The 15,564-nt window shown below is 37.0% G+C and overlaps 1 protein-coding gene across 3 annotated transcripts in view; it reads left to right on the top strand.

Annotated features, from left to right (window-relative positions):
* Positions 1-15,564, top strand: part of kcnn2 (potassium calcium-activated channel subfamily N member 2) — a 39,778-nt gene that overhangs the window by 1,659 nt on the left and 22,555 nt on the right. For all 3 annotated transcript variants that reach the window (XM_082158406.1, XM_082158404.1, XM_082158405.1), the window contains exon 2: positions 247-342. In XM_082158406.1, the coding sequence (XP_082014532.1) occupies positions 247-342 (96 nt within the window). The remainder of the gene's footprint in view (positions 1-246; positions 343-15,564) is intronic.

Consider the following 15,564-nt stretch of genomic DNA (forward strand, 5'->3'; position numbering starts at 1 on the left):
CAACAGTCCTGTGCTGTGTCTTAAAACAACATAATATTGTTTTTGATAATGGTGTCAAATGCGCTTGCATTAGTTCTTATGTTGTGATACCATTTTCAAAGTCAAATAATCATTAAAAAAACATTGTAATGTGTTGCTGTGATATGGTGATATGTGATACAGGTTTAACCAATATGCAATCATAGTGTATGTTTAAACTGACTAATCCAAATGAGCTGATTTGTGTTTTTCTTCTTTTTTTTCCAGGAGTCACTGTATTCTTTAGCCCTAAAATGCCTGATAAGCCTTTCTACAATCATTCTCCTTGGGTTGATTATCATTTATCATGCCAGGGAAATCCAGGTAACTTACTCAAATACAAGCAAGAGCTGTTTACAGATTTCTTTTTCTTTTTTTTGGTCAAATTGTGCGCTTTTTGCAGAAGGTTCTGCTGTCATGAGAGTCAGTGAGTTTCTTAACACATTCTCTCCTCCAGACTAATGCTTAACACATTGCACTTGAATGATATCCATTACCATTGAATTACAATCGGATTATCTTCAATAGCACTGCATCCTCTCCGTTTCCCACTGGCTTAATCGAATCATGCCATGAAATCCTGTCAGTGACTTGTTGACCTGGCTAAAACAGTAGCTGTTCACAGTTTATTAGCTAAGTTGAATAGACAAGACCTGGTTGAATTCCCTGTAAAGTATGTTGAGTGTTTATTAATCTTCATAGAATCGTTTTAGAAATCTACCAGAGCATAACATGAGATTCATAGTCTATTACCTGTGTTGATTATGGACTTGCACTTGCGCTTTCTCAACAGAAATGTAATTTATAGATTAGGTAGAAGCTTTCAGTACAATGTCTCCATATTGTTATTAGTAAACGCTAAAATCTGCACTTGAGGCAGTTTTTTGCCCATATTTGTTGAGAGAAAGAACTTCACTTGAGGGTTGTAGTACTTGGAAAGCACTCAGTCTTATGACCTTGGATCAGTGAATTGTTGTATTACTGTATTACTGGTGAACTTTATGCAATTCAGCATCTATATCTCCTCTGTAATGCATTTCTTTGCATTAAGTAATGCATTAATAACAAAAGATGCCATTTATCCTGTGCTGATGAGAATGAATACTGTAAATTTCTGAACAGTCTCCGTGATGTTTCTTAAAATACTCTGCAGCCAGGGAAATGTGGCATCAAAGATTTATTAGATTTATTCCACTTCTTTCTTTTTCGTTCTTTCATGTTCATGCTTTCAGAGTTCACATGGTCATTTGAAACCAGGATATTTGAGTGGATTTTAAAACTGATTTGTAGGCCTGGGAGATGAATAAAATAATTAAAATGAATACAATTAATTCATTAATAAGCAAATTATATTACAAATCATATTAAAATCATAAATTAACTAAATAATAATTCACATAATAAAAGTCACTCTTTATGTGCGCTATTAAACATTATTAAACAACCATATCCAGTTGTCAAAAGTTTGGGAACCCTGTAGGAATGATTTATTCATTTATTATTATTTAATTCAACTTTCAAACTATAATCGGACAGGCTTATTATGAAGTGAAACCATGTGTGGCTTTTCCAATAGGGAAATATCACTGTTAATTTCTTGTGGGATGGACAGATTAGCCCAAAGGATTTCATCACAGAGGGCCATGTCAATTTCTCATTGATTAACATACGTTTATTGCCGGGGGTTTGAATTTCACGTCCGTAAAAGCTTTTTTTTTTTTTTTTTTTTTTTAAATAAGGACTTTTTTACATTATTATTATGAATGTTTGCATATTGCATACAGGTTGTTCTGTTTTTTTTTTGTGTGGGGTATTGGCCATTTATATTTTCACTAGCTGATGAGAATGTTATTTATTTATTTTTATAAATAAGCTGTAGCTGTCGGTAGTGGATATATTGGTTTTGAGTGTTACTTGCGTTAATGGCTAAATATATAAATTAGGCACTTAGATAAGGCCAAGGAGCGCCAATAAGCTTGTACTGCCAGTAAGTACATAGTGCCAACAAGATTGTAGTGCTATTGGCAGAACGGAGAAAGTGTTATTAGTTAATAGTGTGCGTGTTTTTTTGTTTTTTTTGTCACATGTTCAAAGGCATGACATAGGATTTCAGTTAGTGACCAGGCTGCAGCATTTTGGACAATTCACCCAAAAATTAAAAAGAAATAAATCATCATTTACACACCTTAATATACTTATTCTGTAGCAGAACAAAAGATATTTTGAGGAATGTTCACGCTGCTTCTTTACATAGAGTATAACTAAAGTACCATAAACGTGCATACAACTACTATCAAAGCTTAGTTGTGCGTGTATGTATATTGGAAAACTGTGCATCAAGACACCAGGTTTGACATCATACGTTTGAGGGGACATCATACGAATATTGAGAATATACAACATATGGACTACTTTTATGTACGCTCTTTTTGTCATTTTTGGAGCTTCACAGCATCCATCCCCATTCACTTTTAATTGGAAAAGAACAGCATGAACATTCTTCAAAATGTCTCCTTGTGCGTTCCACGGAAGGAAGAAAGACTTACAGGTTTGGAGCAACATAAGGGTGAGAGAGAATTTTCAGTTTCCAGTGAATTATTCCTGTAAAGATCACATTGCAGGTAAAGTCAAACCTTTTGCCGTAATGTAGTTGACAATGACTAATGCCGGAGAAGGCCATAAGAAAGATAAAATTAAGATTCAGTCATCATTTACTCACCCTCAGGTTGTTCCATGTATGAGTTTCTTTCTTCTGCTGAACACAACAGAAGATAATTTGAAGGATGTCGGTAATCAAACAGTTGATTGACTTGTATAGTATTTTTTTTTTTCGTTCTATGGAAGTCAGTGTGGCCCATCTACTGTGTGGTTATCCATATTCTTCAAGATCTATCCCTTTAAATTTGACTTGTGAAGTTGCTCAATTAGACGGTTTATGCGGTATGATCCAGCATGACTTCAGGGTTTTTGAGGGGCTGGGAGTCAAAACAAGAAGAAAATACATTGACCTTCAACAGGGATGGAAAAACTTAGAATTTGCCAAGACCGCAGGCGATGAACAGCCTTCCACCTGAGATGTCAAAGAGCCATGTTGAGATTTCCTCACTGTGGCCATTGATGTGGAGGCAATTAGGTGTTGTTGGCTTGAGAGGAATGAGAATAATGATGCAATATGATGACAATAAAACCAGACGATCTAACTTTAAAAAAGTCTTGTGGCTGATGACCTCTGTGGCACTGATGAAGAGGATGCAGGGTGCAGAAAGTGGACCTTAAGTTTTTAACTTTCTGGATAGGATCTTGTATTCTCATAGAACTAGTGTTAAAAAAAGAGTAGTCTGCAGAAATAGAAATCCCTTCATCATTTACTCACCCTGATGTTGTTCTTCCCCTATGTTATTTGATGTCTTTCCGTGAAGCGCTAAAAGGAGATGTTTGGCACAATGTTTAAGCTGCTCTTTTCCATAAAATGGATGTAGATAATGATTGATTTTCTGCTGCCAAAAAGTAGTACATGCTGGCTGTTACACCAAGCTCATGGGTTCAATTCCTAGAAAATACAAGCACAGAAGATATTTATATCGGGATGTATTTCACGGATGAATAAATATGGCTTTGAAACAACATAAATGACATACATTAAATTTTGGGGTTGCACTGTTCCTTTAATACAATAATGCTTGTGCTCTGCGTACAGATGTTTTAGAAGTTCAATCTCACACATCAAATTGTCACAGTATATAGAAGCATATATAAGTGTGTTTGTACATGTCTGTGTGAAGTGTACATGAAACAAAATCACTGTTTTGTAATATGCATGCAAATCCCCCCCGTAAAAAAAAAAAAGCCATTAAGAGCCCTGGCTCTGCAACCATAAATGCCTGAGCAGTTTTATTACTTTTCACACTGTTGAATTATAACGGCGTGTATTCATGAGCCAGTTGCGCCCTGTAATATTTAGGGCCCACAAGCCTCTGAGGGACATCCATCATGGGAATGCTTTACCTGAAAAATGTGCCTTTCCGAAGGTACCAGCCGGGGCCCTACCCATTATAAATACATGCACATCATTGCCATATTGATAAGAAATATAGGCTAAGTATTTCATTCTTTTAACTAATAACCTTCATTTGCAGCAGTTATATGATTGTTAGCTGCAATTGAACCACAAATCACTTGTGTGTTTAACACGACGTATAGGGCAGAAACACGTGATGAATGCACGTGAGCAGCGCTGATGCACTATAGGGGATGTGCACTACCTTTTTCTGTGACAACTAAACTCTACCCGAGACGACTGCCGAGTGTCACGTATCCATCCTTCACCACTGACCCCTGAGTTTTCACTGAGCTGGATTACAGCATAGATATTATGAGATTCAATTAGAAGCTTCTTGTTTTTATTAGATTCATTTGAAACAACAGCTGATTTAATTTAAACTATTTTTTTTATTTAATTAAATTAATTTGAGACAACTGCTGATTTAATTTAATTTAATTGTTTTATTTAAAATTCTAGAGCATTTGAAACCTTCAGATGTAATTCTCTAAGTCAGTTTAACGTTTTTATAATAAAAATAAAAAAAGCATACATTTTTATCATGTATAGGTTACTTTCTACCCAAGTAACGGCGTATCTGAATGGGCTGAGGCTGGGATTTAGTGAGTTTGAAGTGAAAGTATTTGATGAACGTATACTAAGTGCGGAGAGCATTCACTCAATATTAATATCTCATGTTTGACAGAGATGGCTTTTAGAGGCTTTGCATCGGAGCTCTTCATTTATACGGTAACGTAGCTCAGAGAAATTTAATGTTTTATCATTTTAACATAAAACAAAATTTTCATTTGAAATAAAATTGTCATTTGAAGACATTTACTGTACATTCAAATTTAGTTAAAGGAATAGGATCTACAATCCCTTAATAATTGGATTTAATATCGTAATTTTTTTTATTTAAAATGATTGAGAGAGTTACAGTTTATCAAAATAAGAAACCTCCAGTGACCCATGCGTTTTCTCTGAGCGAAATTACATATGGATTAAGATTAAACTCTAAGTATTGTTTACTTTTAATTGAATTAATTGAATGTGACATGACCAGTGCCTTTTATATTATATTATTTTATTCTATACATTTTGAATTTAAATCACTAGACACACAGAGGTCAATTGAGTTACCGTTGACTTAATAAAACAACAGCTGTCATCGTTTACTGACGGCTTTCAATTACACAAATGCAAACTCTGAAAGCATTCCGGTCCTTCTTCAAAGAAACTTGAAAGCTGAAAGCAACCTACAACTGAGGATTTACTTAGCAAAAGTGGCCTCTTAGGACCCACTTTGATATCATAAATTAACCATTGCATTAATTTGTAATTGGGCTGAACCTCTCTACCTAATTCTCTAATGAGACTGAGCGATTTCTTTTCTTAGCGACAAGATATATGTTCCCATTCTCTACATTACACAGATTAAATATTGAGCCATGCTCCATTAGTTATATTGAGCTCTTCTGAAACCAGTAACCAACCCCTGCTGCCTACTAGACAGACGGATAGCACGAAGGCAGACGACCTTTTGTCCGTGCCCTTGTCAAGGCGAAGTGTCAACAGGAGCACAAAGCACCAAGCTAAGAGCCCTATATGGACACGTGTTTAATCGATTATTTTGTTGTCTTTGTGTTTTAACAGAGTTCAGGTCTGGTAAGGCAACAGTGAGTGCGGTTGCTTCAGAAGAGCCATCGACCTTGCATTGCGCTGATCAGTTTAGGCCGTTTTTTATTGCGGTTTTCATTAATCCACATGCTCTGCCAAAGTCAGCCTTGCATCCATCATTCCACTGAGCGCTGTATCTCATGCTGTATTAGAGGAGACCGGGGGTGATGGAGCTACCACTACAAATCTACCTGCAGCCTTTCATACAAGAATAGAAATGCGTCAAAAGTAAAATTATATAAACTGAATATTGACGAGTCTTCAACTAAATCGTTTTTATAATGTATTTGTAAATTATTGAATTGTACATTTTATAATATACACAATTAAACTGTTCAGTTTAGTCAAACAATTTCTATTTCATTACTAGTGATACAATTCCTTTTATAAAAGCTGTGCAACAGTGTAAACGTCATATTAACTGACAAATATATGTACTACTGTACATATTATAGATATATTAAAGATATAATGTATATCATTATATGTGTATTTGTTCTAAAATTACTTAAAAGAGTGATTCAAAGAACATTACAACGAGAAATTACAATAACAGTTATTTTAAAATAATCAAGGTATGTTTTTCAGTAAACAGAAACAAAAATCTAATTTTTTTATTTAGGCCCCATATGCACTAAACAGTAATATTTATCAGCATAATATGTATATTCATATAGTGTGTGTATATATATATATATATATATATACAGTGTGGAGAACAAGTATTTGATACACTGCCGATTTTGCAGGTTTTCCCCCCTTACAAAGCATGTACAGTGGGTACGGAAAGTATTCAGACCCCCTTACATTTTTCACTCTTTGTTAAATTGCAGCCATTTGCTAAAATCATATAAGTTAATTTTTTTTCCTCATTATTGTACACACAGCACCCCATATTGACAGAAAAACACAGAATTGTTGACATTTTTGCACATTTATTAAAAAAGAAAAACTGAAATATCACATGGTCCTAAGTATTCAGACCCTTTGCTGTGACACTCATATATTTAACTCAGGTGCTGTCCATTTCTTCTGATCATCCTTGAGATGGTTCTACACCTTCATTTGAGTCCAGCTGTGTTTGATTATACTGATTGGACTTGATTAGGAAAGCCACACACCTGTCTATATAAGACCTTACAGCTCACAGTGCATGTCAGAGCAAATGAGAATCATGAGGTTAAAGGAACTGCCTGAAGAGCTCAGAGACAGAATTGTGGCAAGGCACAGATCTGGCCAAGGTTACAAAAAAATTTCTGCTGGACTTAAGGTTCCTAAGAGCACAGTGGCCTCCATAATCCTTAAATGGAAGACGTTTGGAAGGACCAGAACCCTTCCTAGAGCTGGCCGTCCGGCCAAACTGAGCTATCGGGGGAGAAGAGCCTTGGTGAGAGAGGTAAAGAAGAACCCAAAGATCACTGTGGCTGAGCTCCAGAGATACAGTCGGGAGATGGGAGAAAGTTGTAGTAAGTCAACCATCACTGCAGCTTTATGGCAGAGTGGCCCGACGGAAGCCTCTCCTCAGTGCAAGACACATGAAAGCACACCTGAAGGACTCCAAGATGGTGATAAATAAGATTCTCTGGTCTGATGAGACCAAGATAGAATTTTTTGGCCTTAATTCTAAGCGGTATGTGTGGAGAAAACCAGGCACTGCTCATCACCTGTCCAATATAGTCTGAACAGTGAAGCATGGTGGTGGCAGCATCATGCTGTGGGGGTGTTTTTCAGCTGCAGGGACAGGACGACTGGTTGCAATCGAGGGAAAGATGAATGCGGCCAAGTACAGGGATATCCTGGACGAAAACCTTCTCCAGAGTGCTCTGGACCTCAGACTGGGCCGAAGGTTCACCTTCCAACAAGACAATGACCCTAAGCACACAGCTAAAATAACGAAGGAGTGGCTTCACAACAACTCCGTGACTGTTCTTGAATGGCCCAGCCAGATCCCTGACTTAAACCCAATTGAGCATCTCTGGAGAGACCTGAAAATGGCTGTCCACCAACGTTTACCATCCAACCTGACAGAACTGGAGAGGATCTGCATGGAGGATTGGCAGAGGATACCCAAATCCAGGTGTAAAAAACTTGTTGCATCTTTCCCAAAAAGACTCATGGCTATATTAGATCAAAAGGGTGCTTCTATTAAATACTGAGCAAAGGGTCTGAATACTTAGGACCATGTGATATTTCAGTTTTTCTTTTTTAATAAATGTGCAAAAATGTCAACAATTCTGTGTTTTTCTGTCAATATGGGGTGCTGTGTGTACAATATTGAGGGAAAAAAATGAACTTTAAATGATTTTAGCAAATGGCTGCAATATAACAAAGAGTGAAACATTTAAGGGGGTCTGAATACTTTACGTACCCACTGTAGAAGTCAGTAATTTTTATCATAGGAACAAAAATCCAGAAAATCACATTGTATGATTTTTAAGTAATTAATTTGCATTTTATTGCATGACATAAGTATTTGATACATCAGAAAAGCAGAACTTAATATTTGGTACAGAAACCTTTGTTTGCAATTACAGAGGTCATACATTTCCTGTAGTTCTTGAGCAGGTTTGCACACACTGCAGCAGGATTTTGGCCCACTCCTCCATACAGACCTTCTCCAGATCCTTCAGGTTTCGGGTCTGTCGCTGGGCAATACGGACTTTCAGCTCCCTCCAAAGATTTTCTATTGGGCTTGAGCAGGGGGGACCTTGCGTGCGCTGCAGGATTTTAATCCATGACGGCGTAGTGTGTTACTAATGGTTTTCTTTGAGACTGTGGTCCCAGCTCTCTTCAAGTCATTGACCAGGTCCTGCCGTGTAGTTCTGGGCTGATCCCTCTCCTTCCTCATGATCATTGATGCCCCACGAGGTGAGATCTTGCATGGTGCCCCAGACCGAGGGAGATTGACCGTCATCTTGAACTTCTCACCAAGCTGCTTGCCTATTGTCCTGTAGCCCATCCCAGCCTTGTGCAGGTCTACAATTTTATCCCTGATGTCCTTACATGGCTCTCTGGTCTTGGCCATTGTGGAGAGGTTGGAGTCTGTTTGATTGAGTGTGTGGACAGGTGTCTTTTATACAGGTAACGAGTTCAAACAGGTGCAGTTAATACAGGTAATGAGTGGAGAACAGGAGGACTTCTTAAAGAAAAACTAACAGGTCTGTGAGAGCCGGAATTCTTACTGGTTGGTAGGTGATGTGCAATGTGTGTGCAAACCTGGTCAAGAACTACAGGAAACGTATGATCTCTGTAATTGCAAACAAAGGTTTCTGTACCAAATATTAAGTTCTGCTTTTCTGATGTATCAAATACTTATGTTATTTAATAAAATGCAAATTTGTGATGACAAGCAAAGCAAGCAGTACTATTAAATATGTCATACCCTAAAATAATTGTCATTGAAAAAATTTAGTTTCAAAAGCCCTAAAAATACCAATCCATTTTACTAAAAATCCCCATAATATAACAGAAAGGAACAAATCTAAAATGATAATTTTCATGATTATTTTTCTATATTTTTGCACTTCTGCTTTGTCTTGGTTGAGTTAGCTGCCGCAGTCACGCTCTCGGACTTGTTGAGGTTATCTGCTCGACCCTTAGCTGTTGTAACCAGGCCATTACATGTGCCCCTTCCCCTCTGTTGTCAAATTCAGCATTTTTCCATAACTACCTGCTCAAGCACTCAGTTGGAATATTGGATGCTTGAAGGTGAAGCACCCTTGAGTATTGTATTGCAGGTCATCCATTACCATAATTGGTTTTACCTACCAAGTAGGTTTCCTTACCTAACCCATTTTAAATGTTTAATTGCTCCGTTTTGAAGCTAGCAAGTTAAAAGCGGTGACCTGACGACATGTTTTGCCCATATGAACAAAATTAAAGCTTCACGCTTATCATCCTTTGTGCAGGCTATGTGGTTTGTTGGTTGTTGTTGTTGTTGCTAAGTTTTGAGTAAGACAGCGTCTGTCACCGTTCAGAAAGGCAGCTTGTGTTTCGCTGTCTAAGTTACACTCGCACGGAAAGTCGAACAACAGCCTAAACGAACAGACAGGCTGGTTAATGTTACAGCATCTCTGGCAATTGTCAGGCCTTTTAAGACAGTTGATGTGTCTTATCTGGTCTAAAATCTCCCTTTCTTCTGGCCTTACGTGAGTCAGTGTAGATGAGAATGTCCAAAACCAAACATGATTGGGTTTGATCTATTTTTATGTTTGAGAGCATTCCATGTTTTTGATGTTTTTTTTTGATACTTTGGAATTAGAGTTTGCTGTAGGAGTGTTTGTTTTTATGTTTGCATGAGCGTCGTATGAATATGAGGGATTAGTGTCGTATTTTGAGGCTGTGTGATTCATGTGACTAACATGTGTAGGTGGGACTACAAGGGTCTAAAATGGAGATGTTCATTTTGTTATTAGTCTTTGGGCTAAAAAAAACATACTAAAAGATTTGAAGCGTGAAGGGTTTATTTTCGAACGATTCAACATTTTCTATGATCGCTAAAGCAAGAGTTACTATCACCATTTATTATTATTGCTCATCCGTGGAAAAGAGCTCAATGTTTTTCAATCTCAATATTTTCCAGCCTTTTTTTTTATATTCAATCTCAATATATATATATATATATATATATATATATATATATATATATATATATATATATATATATATATATATATATATATATATATATATATGTGTGTGTGTGTGTGTGTGTGTGTTTGCTATAAAAAAAAATATTCCATCGGGTAAACATCATTTCAACTTGTAGCCAAGTACATTTAAATATATTTAATGTAAAAAGTAAACTACAGTAAAAATAAAAAAAAAGAAGAAGAATGATATAGCTTAAAATAATTTTCATTAAGGGCCTTTATGCACAAATATGAAAATCATACATTATAAGTTTCATACATTTTGGTAAATATGTAATTGGTGAATATTGCTGTTATTTTTTTGCACATATTAGAGCTTAAAGGGCCTAAATAAATTAATTTAATTTTGAGTTATGAATCAATTCGCTGAAATGGACAGTTTGAACTGATTAATGGAAATGAATCAAACTTGCCAAACTCTAATGTTTTTTCTATACAAGACATAAAAGTAAAAGTATATCTAAAATATATTTTATATTTGCAGCAAAATCATTGCTTTGTCTCTGTTATGGACATCAATACCTCAAATCATGCAGTTTGTTGAAGAAAGGAATGCTAGCAAGAAACCTCACAGAATGGCCTAGCAACCACTTAGAAACCACACAGAATGCCCTAGCAACCACCTAGCAACCAGCCAGAACATCCTAACATAGCAAAGTGCCAATAACTACTCAGAAGTTATTAGCAACAGTATAGCAATGTGCTGGCAGTCACTCCAGCACCCTTTTGTACGGTCAAGCACCATTTAGATTAATGTTTTAATGTATTATCTCTGAATATACCGTATGATCCGGGTTATTAATCTCTTTTGCCTCCAGAAGTGGTGCTGCTTTTCTTAATGAGGAATTTAGAGATTAGGAATTCAGTCTAAATCAAGGTTCAAACATCAAACATTCAAACATCACCTGTATGATGATCCAGATACTGTGGATCCAGCAAACCAGGTTGAGTAAATAAGTGACCATAAATGTGATTAAACTGCCCAAGCGTTAAGGTTTTATACATGTGCTATACTACGCGAGGGGAAAACCACAGGACAGCATTGAAGCAAGCTCTTAACGCCTCAAGCAAGAGTCATATTAAAGAGTAATTCAGTTACGCACCGCATAAACCCATTACTCGTGAAATAGCCTGGTGCTGTGAGAAGGCAGGAAACCCGTTTGCACATATTGCATCAGGGGTTCATCATTTGCGCCTTTTCTCATATCAGATAGCCACGGTCTCGTTGGATAAAATCTGTCAGCCGAAGCCTTTGAATTGTGCTGACTGCACCACTCTGGTGAAATATCTCTCGCTGATGTTGACTGTCGGGTACCTCGAGGTGATTGAATGCACAGGATGAAACCGCAGATGATCGGCACAGAACGGCAGGGAGGGCAGGGATCTGACGGTTGAGCGCAACAGACGGCTTCCGCAAGTAAAATACCATTCACTATCTCGAAAGAGAAGTCGATTTTTGACGATAACAAATAAATCTTTCAAACCTCAAGACAGACCTACTGTATCAAGATCAGTGTGATCTTTCAACTTCATTTTTGAAGAATTCCTAGTGAAGAACTACACTCTCCATAATGCTGAAAAGACCTCGACCAATTAAAGGGATAGTTCACCCAAAAGCCATTCTAGGTATGACTTTCTTCCTTCAGCCAAACACAACCTTGAGTTACGTATATCAAAAAATATCCTGGCTCGTCCAAGCTTTATAATGAGAGTGAATAGTGACTAGTGATTTTGAAGCCCAAAAAAATGAATCCATGCATCATAAAAGTAATCCATACAGCTCCAGGGGGTTAATAAAGGCCTTCTGAAGCGAAGCAATGCATCTTTGTAAGAAAAATATCCAGATTTATAATTTTATAAACAGTAATCACTAGCTTCCGGTAACATCCATTCACAAGTTCACGAGAGTCGAGTTCTGGCGTATGACGTAGGATGCAGGCGTAGTGTTTAAACTTAGATGAGAGGAGACGACTCTCGCGGTTCAAACAAATAGGGCTGGGCAACAAACTCAAGCTCCTCCAACATTTCTCTTTAATAATCTTGATTTAGACTTATAATTCGTGACCGGTGTTTTGTTTTGCTCTGTCCTCTGCACTTCCGCGTTCATCAGTGCGTCATATGAGGATATGAGGTCAGAGGTCACTCTTCCGACAGAGCTAGACTTGCGTACGGAAGCCAGTAATTGTAGTTTTTAAAGGTAGAAATATGGATATTTTTCTTACAAAAACGCATTACTTTGCTTCAGAAGGCCTTTATCAACCCCCTGGAGCCGTATGGATTACTTTTATGAGGGATGGATGCGCTTTTTTGGGCTTCAAAATCTCAGTTAATATTCACTCCCATTTTAATCTTGGAAGAGCCAGGATATTTTTAGATATAACTCTCTCTGATTATGTTTGGCTGAAAGAAGAAAGTCATATATACCTAGGATGGCTTGAGGATGAGTAAATCATGGGATAATTTTCATTTTTGGGTGAACTATCCCTTTAAGGCACCCACACAATACAAGGTAATCGGGTCGATTTTGGGCCCAATTCTCCCCTTCTGACAATCCTAGGTAAAGTCCCGATTATCATGATGGTTCTACAGATTATCTTATCAGATTTTCCTGTGGTGTGAGGCAGGGCTGCCAACTCTCACACATTCAGTGTTAGAAGCACTCAATTGACACTGTTCTCTCACGCCACACGTCCACATCCTCACGCAGTAAAAACGCGCTGACAGACAAGACAGAGCAGGTTTTGTTATTATGTTAAGCACTTTGAACTGCATTTTATGCCTGAAAAGTGCTGTATGAATAGTTTATTATTATAATTATTATTTTGATATGAAACAAAGTGTCAATTTAATTATGAAATTCAAACAATGAATGTGGTTTTGGCACTCCTTAATGTGGCGTGACAGATGACTGTAGCGCCTCACGCACGTGAACCGATCATCCCTTCCTCTTTACTACTAGTTATAGCATGAAATAAACATGAATGAACATCAGAAGGAATGTTGAAAGATACAGCTTACTGAAAAGTATCATGTCTCCTGTAATCGCTCAATCAGTGTTTCAAACAACTTTTTAACAAGATGTCACGTGACATTACATTTACCTCAGAAAAGCCATTCAGTGACCGTAAACTCGATAGTCAGCTAGAAGAATAAACTCCAGATAGGGGCATTTAGCAAAAATATGCATTATATTACATATTCTTTATATTTTTACTTTTTATAGTGGTTTTTACTTTAATGTTATAACATTATTATTATATAAAAACTGCATTATATGCAATTGTATACAAATTAGTTAATTTTTACCTTTAATATTATAGTACCAGCTGACAGGGTTCCCTGTATAGTTTACAGCATTTGAGAAAATTAATATGTACTTTACCTGATATATCCCAATTAATTGATATTGAAGCGAATTGAATCTAGATCGGATTTGTGAAATTTGTCAATAGCCCTAATTAAAACACAGTACCAGTCATTATACCAAGTAAACCTAATGATATTCTGTTGCTAAATGTTTTGACAGTCACAATAAACTTCTTGTGATCCCAATAATTGTCACTCCAAGCTCAACTCAAAAGTTGGCAGCCCTGTGAGAGATGTGTTAAGAGTGATTGAATCATTGGGACCGCACTGATCTGACATGTTGGATATTTACGATCAGAAATCCTGTTGTGTGGGGAACCCCGAGGACAAACGTGCTCTGTAGATTGTCACGTGGAATGAAAAGATACCAAATCAGAAAGCAAGCTGATGGAAGATGGAAGCATAACAATCTCCACGACTTCACCCAAAACCTTTTTCTTTTTTTCCCTGCAAGTTTTCTGTAAAAAGCACTCCAAACACTATTATCACTATTTCTTCTTGCTGGTCGTCCGCCATGTTTGTTTACTCTAAAGTCACATTTGGCTGCGAGAGATTTTGTGAGATTTCCCGTGTTCTCAGCAGGGACTCTGGTTGTTTGTGGATGAATCTGTTAGTGTGTGTTGTGCATCACATCGCGGCGCTCCACACACACTAGAGGAACAAACCGGTTACATTTATGACTTATTTATCATCATGTTTGTGGAAATCTTTTAGTGTGGGCCAGCCTTTAGATTAGTTTATGACTGCTTATTCCCATGAAGCATTGCAAATGGTGCAAAAGAGTTTACATACTCCCAACACAAATGTTTGGTGCGGTAAACATTTTAAATTTGAATTGAACGGTAGTAAATGCGTCTGTTCTGTCTGGCATGGAAATTAGCATGCCCTCAATTGAGTACTAATCTCTGTTTTCCATTCTCCTTCTTCTCCATTGCACTGCGACTTAAACTGAGTTGTGCTTTTGGTCTTGTGCCTGGAGACACTGCTGCTACATAAAACTAGGACTTGGTGGCATTCACAAACAAAGTATTTTCCTAAGCTTCAGTGAATAGGAGATGAAGATATTGGCTCTCTTGTCTCTATACTCTTGTGTTTGGTGTTATTGGAAAAACACTATAGGGAATACAAAAATCTGAATGGCTGTTTGAAAACATGAAAATACTGTGTGACTGTTTTTTCTCCGTGTTAATCAATAGGCGTGTGTGTGTGTGTGTGTGTGTATGCACATATACACACATATACTGTATATACTGTATATATATCCTGTGGACCGCCACAGGAGTGGAAGTGGAAGGAGTGGCGGGAAAAGAACAAAGGAAAACAAAACACAAACTGAAAGTCCAAACATACATACAACATACATATATATACATATATTGGTCTGTGTATACACACACACACACACACATGCATGTGTATAAAAATATATATATAAATATAATAATATATACATTTTTATGTTAGATGCGATTAATCGTGATTGCTTGATTTGACAGCACTAAAAAGTGCGTTCAAAAATCTGGCCAAGTCTTCATTCCAAGCATCTGTGTTAGTGTGAGCTGGCCTTCGAACCTCGAACATATTTTTTATATGTCTAAATATTTTGCAATAAACTTAAAATATATTGTTTTAGCCTAGAGTAAAAAAATCAGTAACTACAAGTGAATAGTGTTATATTTTACTGTTGTTTTTAATTCATTACATACTTTTGCAGTGACTTCTCATTCCAGGACTGCGCTGAAACATGATTTTGATCGATCTTAATTTTAACGAACCAATATCGAATCTTAATTGTGTGTTCTTCTCTAT

The sequence above is a fragment of the Leuciscus leuciscus genome, assembly GCF_965113295.1.
Source record: "Leuciscus leuciscus genome assembly, chromosome: 24".
In the NCBI taxonomy this organism is placed as follows: Eukaryota; Metazoa; Chordata; class Actinopteri; order Cypriniformes; family Leuciscidae; genus Leuciscus; species Leuciscus leuciscus.